This window comes from Sander lucioperca, chromosome 11 (assembly GCF_008315115.2).
Source record: "Sander lucioperca isolate FBNREF2018 chromosome 11, SLUC_FBN_1.2, whole genome shotgun sequence".
NCBI lineage: Eukaryota > Metazoa > Chordata > Actinopteri > Perciformes > Percidae > Sander > Sander lucioperca.
Window position 1 is genome coordinate 22,214,015 of NC_050183.1, and position 26,182 is coordinate 22,240,196.

Consider the following 26,182-nt stretch of genomic DNA (forward strand, 5'->3'; position numbering starts at 1 on the left):
GGAACCTTAGTGAATACTGTATGCTGTAGGAGGAAAACAGGACGTCACTTATGGAGTCGAAAGGAAGTTCAGCAGGGTCACTAATCTGTATGGAGCCCAAATGGCCCACATACTGTTTTATACATGTCTGTGTCTCTGCTTCTGTGTTTTTGTTTTGTGTGATAGCGTGCACATGTCCTCAGAGGTCAGTTTAATGTGTATGTTATTGATTACATCCGTGCAGCTGTTAGCGTCTCCCCTGAACAGTTCGGGGACAAAGGGGCCCTGGCCTCAGACTCTAATCTGAAACATCAAGGACGAGTGATAATTAAGATTTATGATGCCACAGGGTCGTAATAAGCCTACAGTAGGACTGTAAATCATTTCATACCCAGAACATTCACTTTCGGTAGCTATTCACCATCTTGAATTAAATATCATTTTTACTGATCTTCATTTTATTCAAGCAACATGTGCTGTAGAAGCGTTTGGATAACTGCCATCTGTAGTTGTCCACTTTTGAATCTCTTGTCTTCTCCTCCACCCCCCACAGAGCTGCGTTACTGATAAACACAACCGCAGGAAAGCATATGTTTGCAATAACCGTACAGTATGACTATGAATCATACATTTACAGCGGCAGCTTTCGTTGTCAGTCTCCCTCTTTGATCCTTCATGTGTTTAGATGCTCGAGAGTTAGTAGCAATGTGAGCACAGGATAGAGTCCATCAAAGTATGTATGACATTTGTTTCTGTCTCTTATCTCTTAAAAAACTAAAATCTTAATATAGATGCTAGATTTATAGATAAATTATGATGTCAGACTGTTGTTTAAATAAATCTCTATTCTACAACTGATTTTGTCTTCCCTCTTTCCAGCGGCCTTCACCATGATCGGGACATCCAACCATTTGTCCGATCGTTGCTCCCAGTTTGCCATCCCTTCTCTCTGCCACTTTGCCTTCCCGACATGCGACCGCAGCTCTGGAACCGACAAACCTCGGGACCTGTGTAAGGACGAGTGTGAGATCCTGGAGAACGACTTGTGTAAGACAGAGTATATCATCGCCCGCTCAAACCCCATCATCCTGAAGAGACTGAAGCTGCCAAACTGCGAGGATCTGGCTGCCTTTGACAGCCCCGAGGCTGCCAACTGTCTGAGGATCGGCATCCCTATGGCCGAGCCCATAAACAAGAGTAAGACATGTTCACCTGCTGATTGCATGACTTCCTTTATTACTTCTGCTAATAGAGCTCATTGTTATTATTATATGAGGAGAGGCATCCAAGTGTATTGTAACTACTAATAGGAGCTGTTTTGAAAACTCAGCTTATTAGTATATCAAGGTATGCTCCTTCCAAGAGCCCAAAAGCGATGCCTTCATGTTGCTTGTTTTGTTCACCAAACTGTCCAAAACCTAAAGATATTCAATTTACTATCATCTATGATGAAGAAAAGCAGCAAGTCTGCACATTTGATAAACTGGAACCAGCTGTTTAGAATTTTTGCTTGAAAAATGATTGCATGAATGAAACTATTAATGGATTATCAAAATAGTTGGCAAATAGTTGGATGGATTAATCCACTAATCGTTGCCTGCAGAATAGAAAACATTGTGATGCAAAGGTTCACAACATCCATGTTAATTAACTATCTGAATGTGATATTCCAGCACTGTAGTTTATAAATTTTTTTGGAAGCCATCAAACTCATTTGAGATTTAACTCTTCCTACTCTCAACTCCATTACAATGTGACAATGTTGTAACCTTGGCAAGAAAAATAGAAGAGACTAAATGTTTCCTGTAACGGATCTAAAGCAAGTTTGTCTCTCTCTCTCTCTCTCCCCTTTAGATCACAAGTGTTACAACAACAGCGGGGCAGACTACAGGGGGACGGTCAGTATGACCAAGTCGGGCCGTCAGTGTCAGCCGTGGAACTCCCAGTATCCTCACAGCCACACCTACCTGGCCGTCCGCTACTCGGAGCTAAACGGAGGACACTCGTACTGCCGCAACCCTGGGAACAAACTCGAGGCCCCCTGGTGCTTCACTCTGGACGAGGGGGTCCGCATGGAGCTCTGTGAAATACCCGTCTGTGGTAAGAGAGGATATGTTTAAGTCTATAGTAATGAGATTCATTGTATGTAAAAAAAAAAATGTATAATCTCTTTCATCTGCTGTCCAATTTTCCCATCATCTCATGCTATTTTTCTTAATTTCCAAAGTGTATTTTGACAGTATTTGGTGGTAACGAAATTTTAACTTTGTTCTTTCTTTCACCACAACTTCTTCTTCTTTTTTAAACGATCATTCTTACTGTTTTATTGAAGATGTTATAAAAATACAACAGTAGCACTGCAACTAATAATTATTTTAGTGATTTATTGTTTGGTCTATAAAACGTCCATAGTGAACAATTACCATCACATTTCCTAAAGCCCAACAATGTAGACTTCTTGTTTTGTTTTTTTATAGATAAAGATATTGAACTCTTTTTATCACTTCAGAAAAATTATTTAAACAATTAATTGATTATCAAAATAGTTGCAGCTTATTTTTCTGTCAGTCAACTATCATTTATGCTTCAGTATGCCTCTTTATGACATTATACTGCCCAGTCATACATTATTTTCTCTCTTTCTCTCTCTCTCTCTCTCTCTCTCTCTCTCTCTCCCTCTCTCTCTCCATCTATCCAAAAGACCATAAAGACAATTCTGGTGGCAGCAACATGGAGATCTTGTACATCCTGGTTCCCAGTGTGGCAATACCGTTAGCCATCGCCTTGCTCTTCTTCTTTATTTGTGTGTGCCGCAACAACCAGAAGTCCCCTAGGCCTCCTGCTCCTCGTCAGCCCAAACCGGTCCGAGGACAAAACGTTGAGATGTCCATGCTCACAACTGCATACAAGCCAAAGGTAGAGAGTCACAGTCACAGCACATAATTCTGTGGGTGGGGAAAGTAAATGATGGAGGTTCTGTTCTGCCTCACTGAGACTTAGACAAAATGATTTTAATTGTGAGAGGCAACTCTTAGATTTGAATGTGTACATGTATGTGTTTGCAGAGGGTTGCTGGCAAAGAGCATGTCTGCTACACGGTTCCATGGATCAAATTCTGGTGATTGACAGTCATGCAGTATTTTAAGCTTCTTATGTGAATATTTAATGTTCTCTTGAGACACAAATATTAATGAGGATTGCTAAAATAAACAGAGTAGGACGCAAACTCTGTTTTAACTCCTTTAACACTTTCATGTATTACAGAAAAAAACTCTTTTTAGTTCACAATTAGCAGATGACTTTAACATTTAAATGTTTAAATAATGTGGTTGGTCCACTTTGCTTTCACAACACAGATGAACCACAGCAGAGTTGTTTGATTGGGTTTGATTGACAACTTTCACACCAGCCTAAATTAACCGAACTAACTGGGCTCCAACAGTTTGTTTAAAAAGCAAGTTAGGTGTGTAAGCACCCTACACTTATGGAGACATTACAGCACAATAATGCCACTGACATGTTAGTCCCCCATCTCTCTCTCTCTCTCTCTCTCTGTCGCTTTTCTGCCACATTCGCTGAACATATCAGAAGTTTAAACTTGAGTCTTCCCACCATCATCTCACTCCAGCCATCCTTGCTTATAGAAAAGCACCAGTCCTGCTCAAAACACACTTGTATATACGCACACAGCATTTTTGACTCTCCTGTGGTGAATCTAGATCAGTGCTCTTTTGCTGTGTGTGCCTTTTTAAGTCGTGACAGCAGACTGAGGAAGGAGTCAAAACACTGGCACAGCCCCTCTGTCAACTGGGATACGTCGCAGCATGCTGGGGTACTGCCTTCAGTGTGTGTGTGTGTGTGGGGGGGGGGGGGGGCCTGTCTCAGGCTGAGCTTCAGATCTCTATCATCGGAGCTCAGCAGGTCCAGGAATGTTGAACTGCAGCTCTTTGCCTCTCTGTTTATTTCTCTCCCACATCTTTTCCACATCTCTCCCTCTCACTTCATCCATCTCCCTTTGTTGCTCTTCTTCTGTCTCTCCCTCCATACCTTTACCTTTAGACCTCCTTTTCATCCTTCAGTCTCTCCTTCATCCCCTCCCTCTGTCACAGAACCTCTTTGTAATGTAGATCATCAAGCCCCTGCTCTGCCAGCCAACACATAGCTCACATTAGGATCGGTATCATGTTTCTCTCAAGGTTGCATACTCAGTCACATCATGTCTGTTTATCTTTTTCCACATAATTTTGGTGGTGGTGGTGGGAGGGGGGGATTTCTCAGACAGTGAGTCTGTTTGTGCAAAGCACGGCTGATGCTCAAGGTAATGTGTATGATATTACCATCAGCGGGTGTAGAAAGAACCGCAAAATGTCACAGAAGCGTCAGAAGCCATTAATATTTATGGTTTATTTTATTTCTTTGCAATGGAACAAATGTTTCACCAAGCTACAAAGGGAGTCTCTCCTGGCTGTGTTTACATGACGGCCTTGTATCTGCAAAGAGTCAAGGACACGGGAGATCATAGTGTCAACCATGCAGTTATGGAATTTTACAGTGAATTTGAAATGGTCTTTGTGAACAAGGGCCTGAAATATGGTTCACACATATCAGACTGTTGAACCATCCATTTTAAGATTTCAAAAGCAAAGAAAAAGCTTTTTCTGAGATGCCGTTCTCAACTCTTTTTGCAGCCCATGCATCTAACATTATAGCTAAGTACTGTTACATGCAAGACAATTTGGTTAATTGAGGATTTGCATTATATTTACTCTAATACTTTTTTAAACCTTTTTAATGAGTTGTGAAACCTCAAATTATACAGTAATGTACTGCTAAATTGAGTGTTTATTTTCCCTACCCCTCTATCTACAACTTTGTCTTAGGTTAGGCTACTACCCAGCAGGCTTTGCTGCAGGGTCACAAAGGGGCCATTGCCCGTGACAATCCATTTAGACCCACATAAACATACACACACACACACAAATCTGTGGTGGTGTGAGGAGGATCTGAGGGTTTGGGTGTGGGGAGGAAAGACGGGGTGAAATAAACCCATAACTTAAAACACATGTGCTCTCATAGCATCAGCAGGCCCCCACACTCATACACACACATATTCATACACACACACCACCCCCCTCAGAGCTCATTTTCTCTCTCCTGTTCACTGAATTTCATTATTCATCTCAGAGTTCCTGGAATCTGGAAATCTCTGCCAGCCTCGCCTCACCTTTTATCTTTAAATACAGCTGCACACACCTACTGTAGCTCTCCCTCTCTCTGTCTTTCACACACACACACACACACACACACACACAGGCAGAGAGGCAGAGAGTTTGCCAGTATTCTCTTGATAGTGTATTTTCTTGTTTATTCGTGTTTGTATCTTGTTTATTTATTATTTAGATTATTTACTGTGGTTTTGCATCAGTGGTTATCAAAAGACTTTGTAATTCAAGTTAATTGCATTTTTTTCTCCTATTGTATCAGAGTGTTTGGCATTGCTCTGACAGTAAATGTTGGCACATTGTCAGTTACTTTCCTCATTGATGCTCACATTAGTCTGCCATCACACTGCCTCATCATGTTTATGACATCCTGATGAAATGAAATACTTTCCTTTCATCAGTTTTAAAAAGTAACTTACCATTAAATCCACCTTTTTTTTTAATTTGTAAATTCAAATTAGTGAGTGACTTTATTACACTATCAACTGAACCTGGTCCCAGTCTTTACTGTCCATTAAAAGAGACTGTAGACAGAAATCAGCTGTCTGGGTTTGAATGCATTGGTTCAATTTGTTAAGATGGTGCATTCAAGCTAAAACAGGTGTTAAGTTGTTCTTTAATTAAGAAGATTAGATTTGATCAAGTCCGACTGAATCATAAAAAGTTTGTGACCCTGCTATAACCCCACAGTTCAGCTCAGTCCCATTGGCTTTACAAAAAAAAACTTCAGTCTATGTCCTCCTCAGTAAGAATAAAAGACTAAAATGTCCCCGTTCACAAAGACAGCGAAAGCTTTTTTTCTGTTATTACTGCAGCTGATTCTACAGTTTTACTGGCAGGAGAATTAATTGCTTAGTCTTCCTAAAAGCTGCTAAGATGTTCATCAGTTAAATGACATTTGTAAGATGGGAATGTGTTGCCAGATTTCACAATTTTCCCACATGCTCTCCAAAGGCTTAAAGAGAGTCATTAGGAGCTGAGGTAATGGGTTGAGGCTGATTATGACAATTATCAACTCTCTGGGCTATACTTATATTTATTTTTTGACAACTCAAACACATATTTGATGTTATATTAGGCAGTTTGCCTGCATCGATTTAGAAGCACCGATGTAAACTTCATGTTAACATTTTCCACTCAAGGATAATGGTGAGGAAAGAGTACAAAGAAAATAATGATCACATTTTTTCTGTCACATCTCTTTTCCCACTAATCTCACTTTTTTCTTTTCCACCTCCTCCTCTTCATTTCTCTGCAGAGTAAGGCCAAAGAGCTTCCTTTGTCGGCTGTGCGTTTCATGGAGGAGCTTGGAGAGTGCACCTTGGGGAAGATCTACAAGGGTCACCTGTATCTGCCGGGCATGGACCAGGCACAGCTCGTGGCCATTAAGACCCTGAAGGATGTCTCCAATGCCCAGCAGTGGGCTGACTTCCAGCAGGTACAGACTGGATCCCTCCCTTTAAAGCTTAAAGACAGGCTCAGTTGGTAGAGCAGGCGCCCGTATATAGAGGTCTACTCCTCGACGCAGCGGGCCCGGGTTTGACTCCGACCTGCAGCCCTTTGCTGCATGTCATTCCCCCTCACTCTTCCCTTTCATGTCTTCAGCTGTCCTGTCAAAATAAAGGCCTAAAACCCCCAAAAAAAAATCAAAAAAAAAGAAAAAAGAAAAACTTAAACATTTATAAACATATATTATTGGTGAATACACAGATGCCAAAATCAACCATGTGTAACCTGTATAGAACCTCTAAGACTACTGTAAATAGTAAGTCATTTTAGAAGACATGCTTCTAAATGGCAATTGTATGTGGATGTAGTACTAAAATAATCTACTGTTTTAAAATAAAAGGGAGAATTTTCCCAGTGGAAAGACCTTTTATCCCACAAGACTTGAAGCATGACTTGTTATATTTTCACAGAAGGTAAACGTGGTGGGCGATGGCATATGGCTAAAAGTCACTTTTTAAAGTAGTTCCAAAAATAAACTGTCAGATTGTCCAGATAAATTTAGATGTTAAGAATTTTGAAACAAACTTCTTACCGCCACCTTTCAAGGCCACAGTGTTTCTAACTCACTTTCTTTTTTACCGACACTTTTCATGTTTGCATCACAGGAGGCCACAGTGCTGACGGAGCTGCAGCACCCGAACGTGGTGTGCCTGCTGGGTGTGGTGATTCAGGAGCAGCCTGTCTGTATGCTGTTTGAGTTTTTGCCCCAAGGCGACCTCCACGAGTTCCTCATCATGCGTTCACCGCACTCTGACGTTGGCTGCAGCAGTGATGAGGATGGCACGGTGAAATCCAGCCTGGATCATGGAGACTTCCTGCATATGTCCATACAGGTGGGATATGAAAGCAGTTTTAAAGTCTGTAAAACTGAAAGAAGTGTTTCTCCTTTCACCTTGCTGTGTACCAGACATACTTCACAGCTACTTCCTGCTTTATTGATTGTTTTCTTTCTGACTAATCAAACCTAGGTGGCAGCTGGGATGGAGTACTTGGCCAGCCACTTTTACACCCATAAAGACCTTGCAGCTCGGAACATTCTAGTAGGTGAACAGCTCCACGTCAAGATCTCCGACCTGGGTCTCTCCAGAGTTATCTACTCCTCAGACTACTACTGCATTCAGCCCAAAACTCTGCTTCCCATCCGCTGGATGCCCCCCGAGGCCATCACTTACGGAAAGTTCACTACAGACTCGGACATCTGGTCGTTCGGAGTTGTGCTGTGGGAGATCTTCAGCTACGGTCTGCAGCCCTATTACGGCTTCTCCAACCAGGAAGTGATGGAGATGGTGAGAAAGAGGCAGCTGCTGCCCTGCCCCGAGGACTGTCCACCAAGGTAGGTTCAGGTTAATGTTGCTGATCAGCAACAGCTTTGAAGTAAATGATGAGAAGGTAATACGGTACATACAACCAACGTGGCTAGTGTCTGGCTAGTAAGGCCCTCATCGTGTTGTGTTTCAAAGGCTACAGCTGTTGATTTTTCTAATTGGTAATAAAAAAAACTCCTCAAGTCACAATCTCATTATGCAATGTGAAAGGGGTACTCAGAGTTCCTCGAAATTCATGATTTTACAGTTACCTTTTACAGCAGAGATGAAGACAGGAAGCATGGGGAGAGAGGGGGGGGGGGGGTCTGACAGAATCGAGCGAGCGATGTGGACATTATATGGTTTGCGTCTTAAATCCCTCTGTAGTACACAAGATGCTCCACATCTTCGATTCTTTTCCAGAGATAACTTATTTTCTAATGTTTGAACAGTTACTGTAGGCACACCCTTGCTTCTACTATCAACAGCATTTACAAAGTGTTTGTGGAATTATATTGAATATATCACATAACTAAGTCTTCACCATATCCATAAAAATGTAAAAAAAACAATGTGGTATCAGAAGTTGTAAAATTGGATTACCAAAATTACAGACATTCTTACAATTGCCTGATAACTAACTAACTCTGTTGTCTCTCAGGTTTTATGGTTTGATGACTGAATGCTGGCAGGAGGGACCAACGCGTCGAACGCGCTTCAAGGACATCCACGCCCGCCTGCGAGCCTGGGAGGGGCTGTCATCCCACGCCAGCTCCAGCACGCCCTCTGGTGGCGGAGGCAACGCTACCACCCAGACCACCTCACTCAGTGCCAGCCCCGTCAGCAACCTCAGCAACCCCCGCTACGCTGCTGCCGCGGCTGCTGGGTACCTATACCCAGCCCAGGCTATTCCGTCACCGGGCCAGATGGGCCAGATTCAAGCCTGGACACCCATGGCTGTAACGCAAACCCACCAGCGCTTTATCCCTGTCAATGGATACCCCATCCCGCCAGGATACGCAGCTTTTCCAGCCCACTTCCCTCCCCCGGCCCCACCTACCAGGGTCATCCAGCACCACCTGCCCCCTCCCAAAAGCCGCTCACCCAGCAGCGCCAGCGGCTCCACCAGCACGGGTCACGTCAGCGGAGTGCCCTCCACCACGGGCTCTAATCATGATGCCAACACACCGCTGCTCTCCCACTGCATCATGCCGGGGAGCGGTGGAGGGCCGATTCAGGTGTACGGACAAGTTTGCCAGAAGGGAGTGGGACAACTGGACCACGCATCACAAACAGCGCTGCTCGCTGCTGATGCTGACGTACTGATGTACAACGACTCGGTCATCACCGCAGACCTGTAGATAGATAGAGACATACTCACACGCTTTCTGCTCGGGACCCACATTTGTGAAGTTTAGCCTCTCACACAGGGACCCAGTCTTCTACTCTGGTCACATGGAGACCCAACAGAAACTGGCCTGTACGCACATTTGTGTGTGCAAGAAACATTGCCACAGCTACACAAGTATATACACAGCTGTCTGACTTGTTAATGCCTTTTTGTTTAAAGCATGTGTACTTACCACCATGGTTTGAAAATGTCGTGCTATTATTTTAACCTCTGTGTAAATACGCTACATAAGTCCTGAATGAATGAGTGAAATACAAAGATATATATTCAAAAGAACTTTTTATTAAGGAATAAACTTTAAAGGTGAAAAAATAGCAAGTCCACCCTGCATCCTAAGAAATGTTTTTTTTGGTATCACAATCTGACAAAATGTTCCTGTGTCAATGACCGAGTTAACGGACTGTTTCATGCAGGATGTGAAGGAAACACTGACACTCATACCGTGACCTTTTGGTGCCTTTCAGCAGTGGTGCGACTTGCTTGTTTCTGGACGTATAAAAACACAAAAATGTGCTGTACGTGTGCTTGTACAGTAAAAGAAACTGCATTTAGCAATTGATAACCGAGCGAACAAAAATGGGAACAACAGACTGAAACAAACAGGAGGTTTAGCAGCTTTAACTGAGAAGACTAAAACAGGTACAGGTGATAATTTGGCTAAAATACTCATCCAGGCACTGAGATCTGGCATTTTCACGCAAAATCCCTTCGGTAGTGACACCTGAATGTTTTTTGTGCAACTCAACATCTGACACTATTGCAACATTGACAGGTCATTTTGCCTTTTTCAAATTTCAGTTTACAGCTTCCTAGGCTGGGGAAGCAGGGAGTACTTCTGATTGGACAAAAAAACTCTTCATCGGCCTTTCTTTCTCCCTACATTCCTCTCTCTCTCTCTCTCTCTCTCTCTCTCTCTCTCACCTTCAATGGGGATCCCTTCATCATTTCCCCCTCCTCCTTTACTCCGGCGTACCGTCTTCCACCCTCCGAGTGGACATGGCATTTAACTTCAAAAGCTGGCTGCAGAGGACCCCCCTACAGATCTACAAATAAAACCACACATCGCTCATATCCTCCACAGCTAAACTGGACTGGTCTCAGGGTATAAACATTTCACTCACCACACAAGCGCTGGGGTCAATTTACTGTCAGTGAAATTTTACCCTCACAAAAGAACATTTTTATTGTAAATTGGATATGGAGTTTTAATTTCTATAGGAGAGTTTTTCCAGTATTTGAATTTTGAAGGAACTTGAAGATCTTTTTCACAGAGCTTATCTTCATGTCTTTGCACTTTCCTTTCAGCATCCGTGTGAATGAAAGTACTCAAAACAGGGAGGGTTAACACAAGGCTCATAGTAGATAACGTTACTATGGCTGTCCCTATTAGTCGATTAGTTGACTAATCGCTCCTTTTAGTCTTAGTCAAGTAAGTTTATTTAGTAGATTAGTCATTTTTTAAATGCTTTTTCATGCTGAATGACTTATTTCCAAGAAACGTATGAGCACATATTTGGTAAACACCAGATTTAAAGTGCTGCTTTAGCATGATTCTTTGTGGAGAACTCAGTTTTACAAATCTGTTGAATTAAATCAGCTTATCGATTAGTCGATAAAATCACATCATTGTGTGTCAATTAAGAATTAATTTAGTGGAGGACAGCCCTAAATGTTACCATTACAAAAATCAGCCTCATGTACATGAATATAGTATGTTTGATGCGCTTACGTTTACGCCACTCTGTGCCTGAAGAGAAGAAAGTTTAACCTAAAAAAAGGATAATTTTCATGAGCTGGGGACAGACTGTATCGCTGTATGCAGAGAGATTTATGTATGTTGCTTTTATTTGAATCTATATCAGTCAGTATCATGAAATGAATGGTATCCGTAAACACCTGCTGGTGCCAACTGTGCTGACATGTAGGGGATCCCAACAAGGGTAGGTGCAGATTTTAAAAGTAAAAACAAAATAAATACGCCCATATTGTTCCCTTGTGAGTCTCTAAAATTATAGCTGTATTTATTTTTCAATGTGTCCAGCAGCAGGTAATCATATACGGTTTTGGAGGTTTTTCCTTAAATATCATTTTGTGATATGAAGAAGTTTTTGGTAAATGGTTAATAATTCACAGTTCTATAATCACACAAATGATGCCTTAGCTGTCTGTTATTGTCTGTTTTGATGATGGTTGATTAGAAGCATGGCTAAATATGAAGCTTTTGTTATTTAAAAACGACAACATGTAGATAATAGAAACGGCTGCAGTAACAGAACAGTTTGAGATCTGGTGTTACCTTCTGTGTAGTAGACAATCATTGGTTTTGAATGGTCGTAAAAGTGTCCCAGATATATTGCATTGTTTTAATGATAACGTTTTTAAGTTGACATTTGTGGAATGTAGATAGACAAGACTGTATTATGTTAAGTATTTAGTTCATGTACCCTTAAACCCTTCAAACCGTGGCTACGATCTGACTACTCACTACATGAAAAGCAGCTGCTCCAAGCCACTGCATACTAAAATGAAAATAATTCAGATTTAGATTAGACTGAACTTTAGTTTACCCTGAAAAAAATTTTTCAAACCAACTATGGTCAACAGAAGCTGATTGTCTGCTCTTAGCAAAATGAAGGGATACGATTGTGATTTGTTCCTCTTGTCAAATCTAGTCCAAGATTGTTTGATGCATTTTAAGTTAATTTTCCCATTGAGGTTTTATTTCATTGCTGTCTTTTGTCTTTTTACCTTTTGTTCCTCTGAAGCAGATCGAGCTACCTTTGCATCTGAGTTTGTACACGTGACCTCCATCCAGCATGTAAATTGTAAAAACAATGATTTATGTTCACTTATATAGCAGTGCAAAAACCACTTGTACACAAGACTGTGAATCTTAAATCAAGTCTAGGTATTTTTGTATTTGGCAAAGAAAATCATTACTGTGCCTTTATTTGTTTTTTTATTCTAGATCCATTTATAAAACAAAAACAAAATACAAGTACTATTTTATTTCAATAACAGTGTACCCATTACAGAAGGTTTACATGCTTATCCTTTTGACCAAGAGCGGCCTTGTCTTTGTATTTTGTCTAAATATTTTTGCACAGATGTTTTGTATTGCAAAATCATTTAATAAATGATATTGTTTGGTTAATTTTGGAGTCAATTTGATCGTTAATTCGTAGGCATTTGTTACTAATTTGTCTGTTTTTGTGTTGGCTTGGTGATCAGAATTGTAATAGCGCTGTGAATCCACTGGGGATCACCAAATCACCATTTCTGTGGATTTCCTTTAATTTGTGTGCCTCATAACTGTAATGACCATTGTTGACCAGGTGGTGGTGCCTTTTAGTTGTTTGATTAGTGTACATTTGAGCCTCATAACAGCTGGAAATAATATTAGTCCAGCTAGCAGTCTTACTTGTGTGTGTTTTCTCTAATTTCCTGTTCAAACTCACATTTTGCCCATTAAATAAGCGAAAACAGCTTAACGTGAACCAGAATGGCTGTGAGTATGTAAAGTACATACATGCCCCCCCAAAAAAGATGTATTTGCTGTAGGCTATGAATATAGTGATGATTATTTGTGCACAGGGCCCTCTGGTTATTGTGTGTACACATAAAAGCAAAATTGCAGTCTAAATCACAAGTAATTTGGGTTTCGTTTACCTAAATTTGAAAAAAATATATATATATTGCCTAATTATTATACATTGTATTTAGCCCTGCAGATTGGTTTGGTTTTATTCTTAGGTTTTCAGATAACTACCTATGTTCCGAGCCCTGGTTTCCAACCTTCTAGGCTTTTGGTGCCTTAAAAAGAAGCTGTGTATTATTGTGACCCCTCATCAGTTTGCATATGTTTACAAAGTTGTGACCACTTCAATCAAGAGTGATTTTTCCTATATAATAGTTGGTAAAGGCTTACTTGAAAGATATGTTACTAGTGATTTCTTATGATTTTTCTTCAGAAAAGAAATTCCTTTCACTTCTATTGAAGCCGATATCTCAGAGAAAGATCTCTTAAAACTGATTGGTTTCACAAGAGGGTGACTAAATATGTTTTTGTAATGTGGGAAAAGATATTTTAAAAATAAATAAATGATGGAGCTCTCTCTTGGTGCAAGACATCAATGACTCTGAACCCTTCGTTCCTCCCGTTCTGGAACAGTTTGTATTATGAAAATGTTTTGCGAGCAGTAAACTCCCATGAGCCGCAGAGCTCTGAAACTATTGGATATAATTTCTCCCAAGACAAAAACTAAAATCATATGCTGTTCTTTGGAAGTGCAGCCAGGGAGAGCGTGTGAGAGAGGAGGAGGAGGAGGCGAAAAAGAAGGCATCTGTAGTCGATAGACTCTGATGGAGCCACATAGACACACAACTGTTGTGATCTGAGATGTCAGGATCGTGTCAGAGACTCAAAGTCACTCACATCCTGGAAGACAATCACATCCAGGACTGACACTCTGAGGTTGATGCTGCTGCTTCTTTGTCTTGGCTGAGCAGATTTTGTCAGACAAAAAAAAAATTTTAGGATATGAAACACACCCTTCTCCGGGAACCATCACCTTATCGTGGTGGAGAGGTTTGTGTGTCCCTATGAACCTGAGGGCTGTGTTGTCTGGTGCTTTGTGCTCCTGGTAGGGTCTCCCAAGGCAAAGTGGTCTCAGGTGAGGGGCCAGACAAAGAATGGTTCAAAAACCCTATGAAAAAACGAGGTAGAGATGATGTGACCCTGCCCGGAGGAAGCCCGGGGCCCCCGTCTGGAGCCAGGCCCAGATGGAGGGCCCGTCAGCGAGCGCCTGGTGGCCGGGTTTGCCACGGAGCCCGGCCGGGCACAGCCCGAAAAAGCTACGTGGCACCTCTCTCTCCAACCCATGGGCCCACCACCTGTGGGAGGAACCGCTGGGGTCGGGTGCGCTGCCACATGGGTGGCAGTGAAGGTCAGGGGCCTCGACGGACCAGACCCGGGCAGCAGACGCTGGCTCTGGGGACGTGGAACGTCACCTCTCTGTGGGGGAAGGAACCGGAACTTGTGCGGGAGGTGGAGCGCTACCAGTTGGATCTGGTGGGGCTTACCTCTACGCACAGTCTCGGTTCTGGAACCATACTCCTGGATAGGGGTTGGACTCTTTTCTTCTCCGGAGTTGCCCAGGGTGTGAGGCGCCGGGCGGGTGTGGGGATACTCACAAGCCCCCGGCTGAGCGCCGCTACGTTGGAGTTTACCCCGGTGGACGAGAGGGTCGCCTCCCTACGCCTGCGGGTTGTGGGGGGGGAAAACTCTGACTGTTGTTTGTGCGTATGCACCAAACAAGAGCTCGGAGTATTCGGCCTTCTTGGAGACCTTGAATGGAGTCCTGTATGGGGCTCCAGTAGGGGACTCCATAGTTCTGCTGGGGGACTTCAACGCGCACGTGGGCAATGATGGAGACACATGGAGAGGCGTGATTGGGAGGAACGGCCTCCCTGATCTAAACCAGAGTGGTTGTTTGTTGTTGGACTTCTGTGCTAGTCATGGATTGTCTATAACGAACACCATGTTCGAACATAGGGATGCTCATAAGTGTACTTGGTACCAGAGCACCCTAGGCCAAAGGTCAATGATCGATTTTATAATCGTTTCATCTGATCTGAGGCCGTATGTTTTGGACACTCGGGTGAAGAGAGGGGCAGAGCTGTCAACTGATCACCATCTGGTGGTGAGTTGGGTCAGAGGGTGGGGGAAGACTCTGGACAGACCTGGTAAGCCCAAATGGGTAGTGCGGGTGAACTGGGAACGTCTGGAGGAGGCCCCTGTCCGACAGACTTTCAACTCACACCTCCGGCGGAGCTTTTCGTGCATCCCTGTGGAGGCTGGGGGCATTGAACCCGAGTGGACAATGTTCAAAGTTTCCATTGCTGAAGCTGCGGCGGGGAGCTGTGGTCTTAGGGTCTTAGGTGCCTCAAGGGGCGGCAACCCACGAACACCGTGGTGGACACCGGTGGTCAGGGAAGCCGTCCGACTGAAGAAGGAGTCTTTCTGGGATATGTTATCCCAGGGGACTCCGGAGGCAGTTGCAAGGTACCGAAGGGCCCGAAGGGCTGCAGCCTCTGCCGTGAAAGAGGCAAAGCAGCGGGTGTGGGAGAAGTTCGGAGAAGACATGGAGAAGGACTTTCGGTCGGCACCATGGTGCTTCTGGAAAACCGTTCGCCACCTCAGGAGGGGGAAGCGGGGAACCATCCAAGCTGTGTACAGTAAGGATGGGACGCTGTTGACCTCAACTGAGGAGGTAATAGGGCGGTGGAAGGAGCACTTTGAGGAACTCCTAAATCCGACTAATACGCCCTCTATGGTAGAGGCAGAGCTGGAGGATGATGGGGGATTGTCGTCAATTTCCCTGGTGGAAGTTGCTGAGGTAGTTAAACAACTCCACAGTGGCAAAGCCCCAGGGATTGATGAGATCCGTCCAGAAATGCTTAAAGCACTGGGTGTGGAGGGGTTGTCTTGGTTGACACGCCTCTTCAACATTGCGTGGAAGTCGGGGACGGTGCCTAAGGAGTGGCAGACCGGGGTGGTGGTTCCCCTTTTCAAAAAGGGGGACCAGAGGGTGTGTGCCAATTACAGGGGTATCACACTTCTCAGCCTCCCCGGTAAAGTCTACTCCAAGGTGCTGGAAAGGAGGGTTCGGTCGATAGTCGAACCTCAGGTTGAAGAGGAACAATGCGGATTCCGTCCTGGTCGTGGAACAACGGACCAGATCTTCATGTGCTTTGTGGATCTGGAGAAGGCGTATGACCGGGTCCCCCGGGAGACACTGTGGGAGGTGCTGCGGGAGTATGGGGTGAGGGGGTCCCTTCTTAGGGCCATCCAATCTCTGTACGACCAAAGCGAGAGCTGTGTCCGGGTTCTCGGCAGTAAGTCGGACTCGTTTCAGGTGAGAGTTGGCCTCCGCCAGGGCTGCGCTTTGTCACCAATCCTGTTTGTAGTATTTATGGACAGGATATCGAGGCGTAGTCGGGGTGGAGAGGGGTTGCAGTTTGGTGAGCTGGGGATCTCATCGCTGCTTTTTGCAGATGATGTGGTCCTGATGGCATCGTCGGCCTGTGACCTTCAGCACTCACTGGATCGGTTCGCAGCCGAGTGTGAAGCGGCTGGGATGAGGATCAGCACCTCTAAATCTGAGGCCATGGTTCTCAGCAGGAAACCGATGGAGTGCCTTCTCCAGGTAGGGAATGAGTCTTTACCCCAAGTGAAGGAGTTCAAGTACCTTGGAGTCTTGTTCGCGAGTGAGGGAACAATGGAGCGGGAGATTGGTCGGAGAATCGGCGCAGCGGGTGCGGTATTACACTCAATTTATCGCACCGTTGTGACGAAAAGAGAGCTGAGCCAGAAGGCAAAGCTCTCAATCTACCGGTCAGTTTTCGTTCCTACCCTCACCTATGGTCATGAAGGCTGGGTCATGACCGAAAGAACGAGATCCAGGGTACAAGTGGCCGAAATGGGTTTCCTCAGGAGGGTGGCTGGCATCTCCCTTAGAGATAGGGTGAGAAGCTCAGTCATCCGTGAGGAGCTCGGAGTAGAGCCGCTGCTCCTTCGCGTCGAAAGGAGCCAGTTGAGGTGGTTCGGGCATCTGGTAAGGATGCCCCCTGGGCGCCTCCCTAGGGAGGTTTTCCAGGCACGTCCAGCTGGGAGGAGGCCTCGGGGAAGACCCAGGACTAGGTGGAGGGATTATATCTCCAACCTGGCCTGGGAACGCCTCGGGATCCCCCAGTCGGAGCTGGTTAATGTGGCTCGGGAAAGGGAAGTTTGGGGTCCCCTGCTGGAGCTGCTACCCCCACGACCCGTTACCGGATAAGCGGAAGAAGATGAATGAATGAATGAAACACACCCTGCTGCTGTGCATGGTTTTGGAAGTTTGCAGGTAAGAAGACATCAAATAAAACTGAATTAAATAGTAATGTTTTAAAGCTCTATAGCTTACATACAACTGTTTCTCACATAAAACCAACAAATATTTGACATTTTGCTTGATAAATTAACCAAATGATTATTCATAAATTCTTGTTATTTAATTTTCTGTGGATCAACGAATCAATTAATTGACAAATCAATCCAGCCCTATACTGTATTTTAATGTACAGCCAGGAGGACCCATAGAAAGAAAGCTTTTAACCACAATAATAGACACCTATGTCAAAAATGGCTTTGATTTTTAACCAAAATCAGCCAAATTCATTCCACATCTGTTATATTCTTAACTCAATGTTCACTTGCTTTTGTTTAACTTTTAACTGTATCTCACTTGCCTTCTTCAATCATTTCCTGATGCGCCAGACAAAGAGTAGCCTACCTACAATATTTCCCTCCGAAATGTAGAAAATAGAAGTATTATTAGCAAAATGGAAATACTCAATTCAAGTAGCCTACCTCAAAATTGTACTTCCTAGCCAACAGTTTGAACTTCTAAAGGACATAAACAGACCAGTCTTCACTTTAAATGATAACTGGTGTCAAGCAAGCTAGCCTAGTGGGGACGGGTGTGTCCTCTCCTGATGCTAAAAGAGGGGGTTACTTCCTGCGATCAGACCATGTAACTGAGGACGACCACTCCCATGACAGAAAAGCCCTGAGGGCGCTCTCCTCTAAAGTAGCCACATCTTGAGTTCAAGGTGTAACAAGCTGTAATGTGCTTTGAAAGTAAAGGAGAGGCTGAAGAAGAGAATAAGTGGAAGGAGAGAGGGGTAGGCTACAGGTAAAGTGCATTGAATGACCGAGTGGGCTTATGCCTGGCTTATAGCATAGAGCAGAGGGATCATTATGGTGAAATGTATCGGCTTCACTGTAAGGTCTTCACACAACTTGTAAACATGGACAAGGATAGGAGGGAAACGTTTAGAGGCTTAAAGTTCAAATATCAAAGTCATAACTGTGTGTGAGAGCTCTGGCATAGGTTCATCACACAATTGGTCCAATACAAATGTTGATACAGTTGAGAGAAAGAACCTGTACATGCATGGCTGTTTTTATTGTTTGAAATAATATGCTCGCATATAATAATAGAACTCAGCATTTCTGTCAAGTTTTATGAAGCCAGGTTTTATTAAACTACTCAAGAGGTGTAATATGTGTGAGTGAATCTAGGAAACCATGTAGTCATTCAACTGTTTTGAAGATAAATTAATAATAATAATTTATAATGTAAAAGTAATGTTTTATTTTATGGGCTTTATAATGGTCTAATAATTTCCTATGAAGTTTTATCAAACGTTCTGGTACTAACCATAGGAAACATAGGAATTACCTTAAAGTGCTCATATTATGCTCATTTTCAGGTTCATAATTGTATTTAGAGGTTATATCAGAATAGGTTTACATGGTTTAATTTTCAAAAAACACCATATTTGTGTTGTATTACACATGGCTGCAGCTCCTCTTTTCACCCTGTGTGTTGAGCTCTCTGTTTTAGCTACAGAGTGAGACATCTTATTTCTGTCCCATCTTTGTTGGGAGTCGCACATGCGCAGTAGCTAGGTAAGGACTACTAGCCAGTCAGAAGCAGAGTATGAGGGAGTGCCACGCTAGCAGCTAGGCGAGCATTATAACGTGTGTTACAAAGTGATGCACGTTCGTCACGGAAGTAAAGGCTGGACTACAATAGAGCTGTTTGGAGCAGTTTGTGAACAGTGTTTTCTGTTGGAGATGGTAAGTCCCTTTGGGGTGGACTTTGGGCTTTTTCACTTTGTAAATCTATAACGTGCACAAAAAAAGATATATAACACAATAAAGGAAAGGGAAAAAGCCAAAAAGCATAATATGAGCACTTTAACCCAAGTAATCCTTAAAGGGAAGTACAGATCTATCAGCAAGAAATACTTCAAGTATCAAAGTTAAAGTACTGTTTCTGCAGAAGAGTGACCCCTGTGAGCGATATATTATTATATTTGACTTTATTAGTTATTTATTGTTAACACTACAATGCATCAGTGCACACACAGTCTTTCCTGTAGTGGTGGGGTTATTGTTAACTAATTTATTTAGGCTACATTTGAGTAGTTTAATCTATTGTATTGATTTAGATTTTCATCATATGTTTTTTTATGTAAACTTTAAAACTGACAATCAACAAGGAGCTTAACTGCAGCTGTCTTATTAATGCAGTGCAGTAGAAGTATATAGTAGCATAAAAGTACCTCAAAATTGTACTTAAGGACAGTACTCATGCAGAAAAGTAGAAGATTGGGGTGCCTGGGTAACTCACCTGGTTGAGCATGCGCCCCATGTACAAAGGCTGTCCATACCGCAGCAGCTGTGTTACAGGTCTCAGATTGAGAACCCGTAAGCAGATAAGAATTCCTGTAAAACAGGAGAAAATATCAGACGGGAGACGAGTGCTTGTGTTCAGTGCAGTATGCAAAAATGTCTCTCTTTTTGTTTCTCCATTTTGGTTTTATACATTTAGCATCAACACAAAATCCAAAACAAAATACATCAGCTAGTTAGCCTTCTCCTTAGCTTTCAAATGAAACACAGATTCAATTTACAATTTCAATATGTCCTACTACAGTTATCCCCATTCAGGCCTATAACTGAGCTAGCATTTCAGTTAATTAACAACCACACAAAAGAAAGTACAATTCAATAAGCATAGCATCTTTAGGTTGTTCACTTATTTAACTTCACCTCTTAAAATGTAAAATAAAGAACACACCTTTTACATTGCCACTAACGGCTGTCAGTACTGTACAATTGCTTGAGCTGAAGACTGGTAAAGTTTTAGCTTGTCAAAATTATACATCGGATTATAACAACAAAATATTCATTTAAAATGAGCTGCTATATCATCACAAATATGTATTTAAAACCAACCTAAAATGCGCTGGAGCCAAAAACTAAGAAATATTTAAATCTTACTTCACTCTTATTTTGATCTCAACAGAAAGTTCACTGCCGGCGCCATCTTGAGACAGCAAGGACAAAAATACTTTTTTTCTACTTCTACACAAACCATATCTTCCCTCCACCAAACCAAGATAACATTACAAATGTAAACGCTTAACAAGATCTGTATAAGCCCTATACTTATACAGACCTGTAAAACAGGAGAAAATATCCCACAGAATTACATAAAATGTGACCATACATATTGCGTGCGTCACAGCTGCAGGTTTGATTCCAACCTGCAGCCATTTGCTGCATGACATTCCCTCTCTCTTTCCCCTTTCCTGTCTTCAGCTGTCCTGTCTAATACAGGCCTATAATGCCCAAAGATTTAAAAAAGAAAACTAGATGATAGAGCACTCCTGGTTGCGATGACTGTAGGCTTCCACTTTGACGATATGATTACTGAGAGGAATGGATACAGATATTTGTTGAGAGAGGGAGAGGCAGAGAGAAGGATACAGTTTCACCGTCCTCTCGCTTTGTCATGGTTGTGCTGGAAACCTCCAACAAGCCCCTGATTGTTGGGGAACACGAGCTGTTTTTGTTGAGTGGCTGACAGGCGCTTGACCTCTGCTGTCCGTGCTGCCACATACTGACCTCGGAGAGAGGAAGTGAAGTGAAGCCTTTGAACGATGTCAAGTGAACTATCACTGCCTTGTTTAATTTCCCCTGAGGGGCTCGACACAGCTGGGGTAGGGAGTCTTCTTCCTGGTTCATGCAAATTGTTTTCTCCAGAGATATATATATGAAACATAAATTGTTGGTTTGTTTAAAGTTTATTAGCATAATACTTGACCGGAAGTTTTTGATTTAAAACAACTTGTTAAAATGAAACTAAGAAGTGGTAGCTTTTGACATCCAGGATTGTTTGAGAAACTTTTTAAATCTCACTTTAACACTAATTTGTGTACTCAACCCATGCTTTAAAGAATAGAAACTATGACAAACATAGTTATCACAAAGATGTTGAAGTCTCAATGTATCTATGTAAATTGAATACGTCAAGTTGAACACCGTTTTTTTAACACTTACAGGCTTCCCTCGGTGACTCCGTGTTTCAATGTCACAACGCTACGAATTGTGGTGAAAGCCCTCAGGCAAAGTCTGCAGAAATGCAGACTTATGGAAAGTGTTCAGAAAGGGCTCAAACTGTCTGCGAGAGGGCTCTCATGCACCGTGGGACAGTCCAAAGCCCTCTAGACTTAGCTGGAAGGCTCCTCAAAGTCTGTGAATGTGTCACGCTAGCTGCTCTGTAAGGCTGTACTTGGACACAGTGGTACTTTGAGCTAAATGCTTACATCTGCATGTTATCATGATCAAAATTACAATGCTAACATGCTGATATTTAGCAGCTATAAGGTTTACCGTACCCACCATCGTAGTTAAGTGTGTTAGCATGCTAACATTCGCTAATTAGCACTAAACACAAAGTACAGCTGAGACTGATGGTAATGTCATTAGTTTTGCAGGTATTTGGTTATAAGCCAAAATATTAATCAAATTAAAATTTTTACCTGATAATGACGCTATAGAGGAAAAGTCAAAGGATCACCATAGTCAGGCGGATTCATCCTCTGAGGACCATGAATGTCTGTACAAAATGCCATGGCAATCCATCCAATAATTGCTGAGATATTTCAGTCTTGACCAAAGTGGTGGCCAGAGAAACCAACATTGCTGCTTGAGTTTCTAAAAACCAATTTCAAAAGGCTGTATGTATAGTATTCAATCCCTGACTTCCTGTCAGTAACATCATCTGCTAAAGTGCGGCCCCGTGTTAGCTGTGTCTTTGACAGCTGAAACTTATTGTTCAGGTTGAACGCATTCAGCTGTTTTAAACATTAACAGTCCTCTTCATTGTCAGACAGATACTTGAATGGCCGCAGAGTCGGAAAGACGGGAGGAGAACAAAAGAGTAAAAGATGGATCCACATTCCTTCTCTCTATTCATGCCTTACAGGTCTGAGATCAGATGACCCCTTCCTAAAAATGGCCAGTGTACTGTGATAACATTTGTCTCTTGTGAATGAATGTTGTCAGAAAAGTGTTGGAGTGGGAAGAGATTATTACTGTAATCTTATTACAACAAAATCTTAGTAAATGGAAACATTTAAGTTCAGTTGAAAGAACATATGAATCAAATAAAGGTTAACATACACACACATGATTGGTAAACCATACTGTGCATTGTTCTGCTGGTATTTCATTGAAGAAGCTTAAAGGAAAAGTTCGACATTTTGGGGTTACATAAGACATTTATTCATCTAACTCGCCAAGCAAGGGAATGAGCACATTTCTCAAGAATTTGTGGTCAAGCATCATGAAACTGGGCTCAATGTAGACCTACTTACATCCCACTTTAAAATGATAATTTTACCCCTCTGAGCCTGTAATGGCACCAGCTTGACCTTAATGTTTTGAGTTAGTGTGATACGTTTAGTCACGTCTAAGTGGAGAGATCAGTTTCTACTTCTAAACGCTTTAAAATACTGTAGTAGAAGTTAATGAGATTGAAATGACTAGAGCGACCTTGTGGATTGTTAAAACTGGGTGTGTTTGTTAAATGCTGCACTCCAGATGCAGTGAACAAGCATCTGTTAGTTGTTAAGAGATAGATATCTTAAAACATGGTGCATTGGGTAGTAATGTGTGCATGTGTGTATTTATGCACAGAGAGGTAGTGTATAAATAGTTCTGGGATTAAGGACATAAATAGCCTACAGCAAGTACCTACAGTAACCCATAAATGGTGCATGTGCACAAAGAAGGATGTGTATGCATATTTCTCCACAAGATTCTAAAAAAACAAATATTACTGCATGTTCTCAACTACGTGCATACTTTTTTTAATTTTATACAGTGTATGTATATGTAAGTATACTGTACCTGCAATTAAAAGGATATTATTGTGTTCAACCCTGAATGATATTGTCGACTTATAGGAGGAATTCCTGACAGATGCAATTATATTCAATATATGTTTTGAACACTTAAACCTGCTTTTTCTTGCCACGTGGGGATGGAACACCATTATCATTCATATTCATTCTTTGTGCTTGAGTCCAGCTGATGAATGTTAGGTCCAATATTCACTTCTTCGTTTAGCTCTGTTGTAGTATTTAATACCTGGCTCTTTAGCTGTTAAATGCTCCACTATGTCCACCAGCTAGTCTCTTAACTGTGTCTGTTTCCTGTTTGATGGTGAGCAGGTAGTGTGCCGCCCAAAACAACTTAGAATGTAATCTGAAACAAACTGCAAAACCTTTAAGGAGATTTCTCATATCAACTAAATCATTGGGAAAATATTTTATGACAACTATTGGTCGTGATGCTCTACTTTGAACTGCTCTACTTTTGCTTCCCACAGACTGCCATACATTGTTACAGAAGATTGATACACTCGAAACAAGGATATTCACGCTGAAGAAGTCTTCTGAACTCCCTGACACTGCCAATGTCTTCTGCCAGTGAGTTAGAATTGAACTTGACACTAATTAAATGGACAGCTATCTCTAAATGACACCATAACTTTTCCTAGACTTACTGAAACTAAACCAGTGAATACATGTGCTGTGAATGTGATTTCTACCTGCTGGGATAAAAAAAGGTAAGTAAGACTGTACTCCCACAGAGAGAAACAATTATGGATTCAGCTTAGCCAACTTCGGCCCCTAGAAATTTGGCGCACTGTCAAAAGTGGGCATAAACACAGACCATGGTCACCCCTGACATTACAACTAGAAAACAGGTTTGAACCATGAACGCGGTGCTGATAAGTTTGGACATGGGAGTATTAAAAAAAGTGCCAGCTGACAGAAAAGGGTGAAACAAAATGTGGAGCAAAGATGAAAAAACTCATCTAAAGTGACGATTCACTTTAGATGAGTACTGAGTTACTGCATTCCAGATGCTATGGACTCTAATATAATCAAGCATATTCTTCAACTGCAGTATTTTATTTAACCGTTTTTAACGTTTCTTAGTGGACTATACTGCCAACGGTCAACAGAGGGATCAACAGGTTTAGCAGACTCTTACCACTAAATACATGGCTCGGCATGAGCTGCGGTCTGAAAGGGATCAACTATATTCCTAACTTAATTCTTTTCTGGGGATGCAGACATCTTTCCAGGGCAGATTGTCTCCACCCAAGCATACCTGGAGTTAAAGTACTGATGAACCATTCCTCACCCCTTTTGAGATTCACTGATGAAATAAAAGCACTGGTATTTAATTAAGAAAGCAGAGAAGATGCTTTGGACAGACAGGGTCCTTGCCCCACTTCTACTACCCCCAACATGCTTCTTCTTTCTCCTATCCGTCATGGACCTACTGCCTTGTTCAGTGGCCCCCACCAATGCCCAGTCTTTGGTAAGAAAAAAACTTTATGAAGGAATGCCATGCTGGTTAAAATTTAAAAGAGTGTCGAAAGGCTGAACACAGGTAGCCAAAAACAAATCAATAAAAAAAAAACATTGCTGAATTTTCATCCACTAAATAATGCAATGAATTTTCCTCCTTTTTCACTGACAAAATTCAGAAAATGTCAGTTCCTCCATATCATGTATATGGTCTGTATTGTCCTTGTACGCATTTAAATCCTTTTCAGTTATCTCTAAAATGTAAATGCGTTATGTACTCTTAGTAGTTTGAAATATATATGTGAATATTCTCTCTTTCTTCTTCCCCCTCTTTACTCTCCCCCCACTCGCCTTCTCCTCTCCACTCAATCTCTTACCCTGCACTCCTTCCTCTTCCTCCTCTTTTCTCCTCCCCTATCTTCCCACTCCACACGTACTCTCTATCTAATAATCCATCCATCTTTGTGCTGGAATGGAGGTCTAATGCTTTCCATCTGTGTGCGTCAGTAGTGCGGCTCCAAGGGCAAGGCCTGCCACTCTTTATTCACTCCCCCTCTCCACTTCAACTCCTTTCCAACAAAACCCCTGAGTCTGGTTCCACTCAGCCTTAAAGTCTAAGATCTCTCTCCACGCTGGGGCCCCTCCTGGCCTGAGGCAGCCGGGGGGAGGTCGGCCAGGCCCCTGGATCCTGGAGATTCGGGGTCACTCTGAAACTAATAAACGAGTCAATTAATCAAATACATAAAGTTTCCCAGCATATTCTGCATAGAAGCAAAAACAAGATTTTTTAAATTGTCTGTCAATTAGAAGCTAGATATTTAGGACACATAACCTTCTACTCTCCCCTCACATCAGGTGTGGAGAAGTTTGCCATTAATAGTATATCGACAGGTTTCTTCAAAAAGTACGAGGCATTGTGTAAAAATTACTGTGGTGGATTGGCAAGAGAGACAAAAATAAAGAATGCAATATCAAAAATATTATGTATCGCATGCTAGGGATGCTAATTTAGAGGTTTTTTTTCTGACCGATAGCTGACCCTTGTCAACCACTCATTAACGGTTAACCGACAAGCAGGTAACGCAGGTAATAATTTACAATAAGAGAATATGTTACAGAGGCATCATTGCATTTCAAGTGTTGCATACGGTAACTTAGCCTACTTTGGATGTATCGTAAGCTAAACCGGGTATCACTGTCACTGTGTCACGAGCCAAAGCAATAACAGATTGTTGTAGCAACCAACGTAATAACTTAGATTAATATAGCGCATTTCATGAAACCCAAGGACGCTTTACACAGGTACAGGGGGACAAGTGAAAAGAAAATAGTAGGCCAACACAAACACGGACTAAAAGGAATACAACGTCACAGGCCGAAACACAAACAGAAATTTCGTCACAGAACAGAAATTTTAAAAGGAGAAAATACTGGCATTAGCATTGTTGTCAGAAAAGATAGTATTTCAACTT

General features: G+C 42.3%; 1 protein-coding gene across 3 annotated transcripts in view; it reads left to right on the forward strand.

The window, feature by feature from the left end:
* Positions 1-12,579, forward strand: part of ror1 (receptor tyrosine kinase-like orphan receptor 1) — a 130,181-nt gene extending 117,602 nt beyond the window's left edge. For all 3 annotated transcript variants that reach the window (XM_031283958.2, XM_036007503.1, XM_031283957.2), the window contains 7 exons: positions 859-1,176; positions 1,834-2,079; positions 2,681-2,895; positions 6,460-6,639; positions 7,316-7,543; positions 7,679-8,043; positions 8,676-12,579. In XM_031283958.2, coding sequence (XP_031139818.2) covers positions 859-1,176; positions 1,834-2,079; positions 2,681-2,895; positions 6,460-6,639; positions 7,316-7,543; positions 7,679-8,043; positions 8,676-9,375 — 2,252 coding nt within the window. In that variant the 3' untranslated portion in view covers positions 9,376-12,579. The remainder of the gene's footprint in view (positions 1-858; positions 1,177-1,833; positions 2,080-2,680; positions 2,896-6,459; positions 6,640-7,315; positions 7,544-7,678; positions 8,044-8,675) is intronic.
* Positions 12,580-26,182: the final 13,603 nt, after the last annotated feature.